The 6,731-nt window shown below is 47.8% G+C and overlaps 3 protein-coding genes across 3 annotated transcripts; 2 read left to right on the top strand and 1 right to left on the bottom strand.

The window, feature by feature from the left end:
• Positions 1-509: 509 nt before the first annotated feature.
• On the top strand, positions 510-1,477 carry DFJ58DRAFT_913459 (uncharacterized protein). Its single transcript, XM_041395328.1, has 3 exons — positions 510-943; positions 995-1,168; positions 1,230-1,477. The coding sequence occupies exons 1-3, from the start codon at positions 748-750 to the stop codon at positions 1,262-1,264; spliced, it is 405 nt and encodes a 134-aa protein (XP_041244807.1). The 5' UTR covers positions 510-747; the 3' UTR covers positions 1,265-1,477.
• A 2,562-nt stretch (positions 1,478-4,039) lies between these two features.
• Positions 4,040-4,770, top strand: DFJ58DRAFT_783244 (uncharacterized protein; the record flags this gene model as incomplete). Its single annotated transcript, XM_041389884.1, has 1 exon — positions 4,040-4,770. A coding segment is annotated over exon 1 (304 nt), but the record flags the coding sequence as incomplete, so codon positions are not given.
• A 488-nt stretch (positions 4,771-5,258) lies between these two features.
• DFJ58DRAFT_840606 (uncharacterized protein) lies at positions 5,259-5,830 on the bottom strand (the record flags this gene model as incomplete). The annotated part of the gene is made up of 3 exons (XM_041392627.1): positions 5,259-5,301; positions 5,426-5,555; positions 5,605-5,830. 3 exons carry the CDS (start codon positions 5,828-5,830, stop codon positions 5,259-5,261), a joined length of 399 nt encoding a protein of 132 aa, XP_041244805.1.
• Positions 5,831-6,731: the final 901 nt, after the last annotated feature.

The raw sequence follows: 6,731 nt of genomic DNA, 5'->3' as shown, positions 1-6,731 counted from the left end.
CACAACGGTGTCCTACTCTCAGGATGTATGTGATCTTGTCATTTGACCTGCTTACTGATGCTGATGGTGCCGCGGTTGCGTCCCGCTCTCAGGAAGTTTGTGATCTTGCCTTTTGACTTGCTTACCCGACGCTGATGCAGTTCATCCCGTCTAGTATGTGCTCGTTCGATTAATTTTCTCGCTATTTTACTGACCGTGTATTGCAGTGGCTCCAAGGCCAATGTGGTGTGCGATCTGGAGACGGACGAGGCATTGATGTTCCTTGACATCGATGCAACGCCAGAGTTGGAGGAGTAGTAGGTGATGAGCGCTAGTAGTAAAATTGACTAGGATTCACCTGAATTTGATTGTTTTCGCGATGTTTGAATTGGATCTAATGTGAGATTTATGCTTTGGTATTGGTAGTAATTGGGGTGAATTGTCTACAATTGGTAGGGGGACTAAAAAAATCAGTCATATCAATCGAATGTATCGAATCCTCGACAATCTGCGAGAATTGGGTGATATTGTGTCAAATTAGGAATCACCAATTTCCCTGATGCAAATTTGGGCCTTCGCTGACCTGGGTTCCAAAGGCATTATCAGGGGTCCTACCCACGGTGCAGCTTCGAGTCGTAACTCTACTCCTCGGTGTCAGTCCCGTAGGTGTGTACGTCCTCGGTGTCATTAACAGGCCAAATCATACCAACGAATTAGTTTAAATATGGGGGACGTCCCTCTGTTTTTCTCAGCAATCTCATCTCTACAATGGCGACCGTCACTGAAGCAGCCATACTCCTTGCTTCAACTGAGTCCAATTTCTCTGATGGAACACCGATAGCTGATGGAACACCCATACCAAGTCAACCGCTGGACACAAACAATCGCATCACTATCATCCAGAACAACTTCATTGCAGAGGGTGCAACCATCAACATATTCTCGAGTAACTGTAACGGTTCCAGTGAGTTCTTCACACATCCAACTTACCATTTAGACTGACCTTTCAAACAAGCTGTGACCAAGCTGGACTATGTTGCTGGAACTGCTGAGCCTACGTCCTCGCATTCTCCGTTAGCAAGACAATTGGCACCAGTAGAATATGGTCGCGAGAGCGTCATATTAAATGGCAATACTTTTGGCCAGCACGTCATGATTAACATAGGATCCCAAGATTGCACAGGCGCTGGTGGGTCCTTTTACCTCTGACCAAACATCCAAAAGCTTGATGATCCTTTGCCGCTGACTAGTTAAGCAAACCGCTCTTCCTAAGATGTCAAACTAAGCATGACATCTTCGCAAAGCAAGGGCCATTCCTTCGACTTGTCACTCAGTCAAGTCCTGTGCGGTCATTCCCGACCCTATGTTGGACATTGTATTATTTTGTATCAGAGCTTAGTCCTGTGCGGTCATTCACGACCCTATGTTGGACATTGTATCATTTTGTATCAGAGCTTAGTCCTGTGCGGTCTCCCACGACCCTATGTTGGACATTGTACTTTTGCCATTTAATTTTTTAGTCCTGTGTGGTTATTCACGACCTTATGTCAGACGTTGTCATGTACTTACTCGATGCTCACTCTACATACGATGAATGGATGCTATCATAAAGACGAATACCTGGCACTTTAGTAAATTGCGGTCTAAAACAAGCACTTAAGCTAACAAACCGAAACCTCGCATAGAAGAAAGTCACAGAACTCATCTATTTACGATGTTGCAATATGGTTTGTGACAGCATAGGTACAGGCCCTTTATACACTGTAGTTCAACTACTTGCGCATCTCAGATCAAGTTGATCTGAGATGCGCAAGTAACGGTACATATATATTCAAGATATACTAACAGCACATGGCATTCGCGCCCCTTAGTGTGTGACATTGCGGTGTTCTATCTCCACCGTCCAAACGGCTCTTCTGGGTCCATGAGACTCCCACAAATGTGTTGTGAATGAGTGCGCAGCACTGGCAGCTCTAAAGCGACAATCACCACGGTTGCCTACCTTAAACCGAGTGGTAATCATGTCGTTGAATGTCAGGTTTGCCCTCGAGGTACTGTCCTGCATAATGGAATTGTTAGACCCAGTCACGTTTCTCCATGCAAAGACTCCCAGTGAGTGCGCAGCAGCCCTAAAGCGACAATCACGGTTGCTTACCTTAAAATATGGCAACTGAGTGGTAACCATGTCATTGAATGTCAGGTTTGCCCTCGATGTGCTGTCCTGCAGTATAATGGAATAGACCCGGTCATGTTTCTTCATGCCAGCCTCTTCCGAACCCTCCGCATCACGCTTGGCGTGCAACGGTATCCCACCATTACCACGATCTAATATTTAGATACGATCCGACCGTCATAGTAGGTCTTGCTCGTCCGTACCTGGAATCCATCCAGTTTTAGCATGTCACCACCATAGCTAGCAATCAAGGCGAGTTGATCGGCTTTCAGATGTTACATACATTCTCTAATAATAACTTGGCATTAATGTCCAAGTCGCGAACTCGGGAACGTCGACGTGCGATAGCTGTGGTGACTGCATTTACAAAGCGTCGAGAAACGATAAGAATCAAGTGGCGCCAAGCGCTAAGTGATACCTTTAAAAACGCACTTCCTGCTGCTCTTATCCCATCTCTGCAATGAGCACTTCCACTGGAGCGTACCCACCCTGTGCTTTGACTGAGTTTTGTTCGCCTCTTGTCATCTTGCCAGATGCTAGTGCAACGCCAAGACTATCGTCCAGTCACATTTCCATGGCTGATGGTACTCCGCTGCCCAATGTCAGACAACCATCCCCGAACCCAAACAACTGTACTATAATCATACAAAATAACTGCATTGCGGAGGGGGGAACCATCAACATCTTTTCAAGTCACTGTAACGGTTCCAGTGAGTTCTTCACATGACTGACGCACCCGAACGAAGACTCACCTTGTTAATAAGCCGTGACCAAGTTAAATCACGTCGCAACAACTGCAGAGCTCACACCCTTGCAGCTGGCGTCAGCGAGGCAGGCAGAGCCAGTGGAGCACGGCCGTGAAACTATAGTATTGAGTGGCAACACGTTCGGCGAGTGCGTCATGATAAACGTAGGATCGCTAGATTGCACTAGAGCTGGTGGGTCGTTTAGTTTATTTCATTTGGACGAGCAGGGGCTTTAATATTGTCTGCATCAGTTAAACAAACCGCTCTTGCATCCGAAATTAACCCCATCTAGTGGGGTGAAGTGGCCGAGGTTGATGTCCTGCGTTTGTAAAGTTCTGTTCGTCTGTACAATACGTCTCTGTAGAAGTTGCAATGTACTAACAATCTAGAATGACGCGAGCCATACGCACGTAAGCTTGCTGCCCGTCCGACACATCGAGCCTGCCTCACGGAAGATGCTAATGAAACTGTAATAAATGTTTCGGGGACCTGAATCTTGGCGGCATGCACACACATGTTGCGAGCAATGTAAGAAGTGGTGGAGAGCACTACCCCACGATAAAGCCCAATCATGCAACCTGTGTCCGTCGAGATGAGTTTGTGACTTCGCTGTCCCTGATAACAGAAGCCCAAGTGACAGTTCGACATTGCCCGGTGAAAACGGGAGGTAATGGGATGGGCAGTGGATTATTATTTAATCCAGTGAGAGGATGTGCTCGTTTGCCACTCCTGATGAAACGTTCGAGCTTTGGTTTAGTACGAAAGGAGATACATGCGGGGGTGGGAGCATCAGATGAGTCTTCCAAGAGACCAGCGGGGAGTGCAGTCAGATGCTGATGGGTGATAGGCGGGGAAACAAAGACCAGTGCATGCAAAGCGAATGGAGTAGAATCCAACCCGAAACCTGACGGAACTTGGTTGCAGACAGAGTCGCCGGGGGGGAGATATAAGAGAAGTAGAAGAGCTGTACATAAAAGAGCTCAAAATGATATTCTTGACGTGAACATGAAGCGTTACTGCAGTTTTTACTGCTCGGACTCGCAAAAGCAACGTTGATTGTAAATTTGAAATATGCGCAGAGTGGCTTAGTCAGCCTGCTTGCACGAGTACTACTGCTTTTCTGCCGATCAGCGATTCAATTGGAAGATTCAACATCTGTTGGCGAATATGATCGCGCGGGCTGAGGCCTGAGGGTCTCACCAGGGCATCCAAAATTCCCGAATAACTCACTAGTCAAAAGACTTGCTGTCACTCTCTGACATTGCCCTGTCACCCGAGTCACCTCCAAAGCTCGCTGCACGTCCGTACCATCAGTATATTTTGTAACGAGAAGACGTTCATGTCGCTCTCTATGGGTCAAGGGGGTCATCGAGCGTGATTCCAATGTGAACGAGCCCGAACAGGGTTTATCGGAGCCTGGTGACTTCGGTTTTAGAATCTAGGAGCGACTTCTATGTCATGTTAGGTTGCTGGTGCCCGTGTTGCTAGTCTCTAGAGGAAGGAGAAACTGGGACATATTGTGTTCCAGCCCTGAACACGGAGTCCATGCAGCGGTTCGATGGTATTATAATATTGGCGAGTCTAATTCCTGTGCAAATTTTAACGCTGGCTAGTAATAATTATTGCAACCCCTTGCCGCGCCTTTTCTGGGGCGTCAATGCTCTGTCTGCTATATGTGATGTCCTTCGAATGTTCACTGAAGTGTACATCATTTTGCAGAGGAAGCGCAGAACATTCGGATCCGTCGATCCCGGGGATCACCGGTGGGCAATTGGCGCTCTTCCCGTGCGTATTTATCTCTTTATTGCGAGCTCACTATTACCTTTTGGGAGGGCAGATATCAAAATGACCACGAGCACGGAACCGCAGAACATTCGGATCCATCGGTCCCGGGGATCACCGGCGGGCAATTGGCGCTTTTCCCGTGCGTACTTATCTCTTTATTGCGAGCTCACTATTACCTTTGGGGAGGCAGATATCAAAATGACCACGAGCACGGAACCGCAGAACATTCGGATCCATCGGTCCCGGGGATCACCGGCGGGCAATTGGCGCTTTTCCCGTGCGTACTTATCTCTTTATTGCGAGCTCACTATTACCTTTGGGGAGGCAGATATCAAAATGACCACGAGCACGGAACCGCAGAACATTCGGATCCATCGGTCCCGGGATCACCGGCGGGCAATTGGCGCTTTTCCCGTGCGTACTTATCTCTTTATTGCGAGCTCACTATTACCTTTGGGGAGGCAGATATCAAAATAACCACGAGCACTAAGCCTAGGCGAGTACAACTCGTCCCGATTTTTCAAAAATTGCCAATGAACTACATCTTTCCACACGTGTGCATACAGGTGAATACATTACAAGGCCAGTAAACTCCTCTCCCTAAATGTTGCGGTCAATCTGGGACGCAAGAGCAGTTTGTTTAAACTGACGCAATTAATCTTCAGCCATATTTCTTTCAGATGAACTCAACAACCTACTAGCTCCAGTGCAATTTGATGATCCTATATTAATCATGACGCACTCGCCGAACGTGTTACCGCTCAACACTATGCTTTCACGACCGTACTCCGCTGGCTCTGGCTGGCTCACCAACGGAGGGCTCAAGGGTATAGGCTCCGCAGTCAGTGTGACGTGATCTAACTTGGTCACGGCTTATCCACAAGGTGAGTATCTAGTAAGTTAGACATGCGAAGAACTTACTGGAACCGTTGCAGTTACTTGAAAGTATGTTGATGGTTCCCCCCTCTGCAATGTAGTTGTTCTGTATGATGATAACGGGGATTGGGGGTGGTTGTGTAAGACTCAGCAGCGGAGTACCACCAGTATGAGTAGAGGGTGTTGCACCCACATCTCGGAGTGGGGTAGCGATGAGAGACAAATGTGACTCGTTTGAAGCACAAGGTGGGTGTTCTGTGGTGGAATCCATTGCGGAGTTGGGTTGTGAAGATTATGGTGAGTCCATTGGGCTTAAATACTGTATCATGGTGTATCCAAGAATAGTACCAGTTAAACGCGCCCAAAATTGATTACGCCCCTCCACCCGCGCTGTGATTGGTGGAAGGCGTGATATCACAATAAGTATCTCCCCTTTGTAGTAAGGTCTTCTTTCCTGAACAGGGTCCCTGAGAAAAAGGCCGGCTAATCCCTCCCTGTCACTGACCATGGAGCACATGACTTGAACCTTACGCACACACAGCTGCTTTCATGTGTAGATGTGTGGAGATGCCTATTATATTACATGAAATTGAGAATTATCTGACCCGCAGAGTCAGGTGATGTGCAAGTGAATCAGGTTAGTACCACCACTTGCCAACTTTTCGAATAGAGCATAAGTGTAACAGTGCCAAATCCATATGAATATTAATTCCAAGCCCAATAGTAAGTGCCTGCAAGTATTATAGATACCACCTCCACCGGACCACTCTCACCCTCACATCCTCACCCTGCCCACCCACAACGACACCATCCTCCTCAAACTTGAAATCCGTATCCTGGAGGTTGCTTCGTACGATCTTCGTATGACTGCTCTGAGGCACTGTCTTGTCTGAAGGCGGCGAAGCGGATATAGGCTGAGGTGGAGGTAAATCAGGGACTGGCGTTTTTTGGTCATCTTTCGGCGCATCGGAGGTAGTGGTTTGATTTTCACCAGTACTCGAAGTGGGAGGAGGCGTCGCAGGTGCTGTTATCACTGTGTTCTTATCGTTCGCAGGTTCCTCAATAACGTCCATCATCTTCCCGTCTGTAGAAGGCGTAGACAGAAGGATAGACAGCACGAACCCTTCACTCGGGCTAGGCCCAGGAGCAACAAGGTATGTCTCGCCGTCGCT

The sequence above is a fragment of the Suillus subalutaceus genome, assembly GCF_016647625.1.
Source record: "Suillus subalutaceus strain FC151 chromosome Unknown DFJ58scaffold_41, whole genome shotgun sequence".
In the NCBI taxonomy this organism is placed as follows: Eukaryota; Fungi; Basidiomycota; class Agaricomycetes; order Boletales; family Suillaceae; genus Suillus; species Suillus subalutaceus.
The sequence above is the reverse complement of the archived record's forward strand: the minus strand, read 5'-3'. Positions and strand labels throughout refer to the sequence as shown.

Bases quoted from the DNA above. Each gene is read 5' to 3' on its own strand.
- DFJ58DRAFT_913459 (XM_041395328.1), top strand. From the start codon at position 748: ATGGCGACCGTCACTGAAGCAGCCATACTCCTTGCTTCAACTGAGTCC. The intron at 944-994 runs GTGAGTTCTTCA...CTTTCAAACAAG, and splicing joins GAGTAACTGTAACGGTTCCA to CTGTGACCAAGCTGGACTAT. The intron at 1,169-1,229 runs GTGGGTCCTTTT...GCCGCTGACTAG, and splicing joins CCAAGATTGCACAGGCGCTG to TTAAGCAAACCGCTCTTCCT.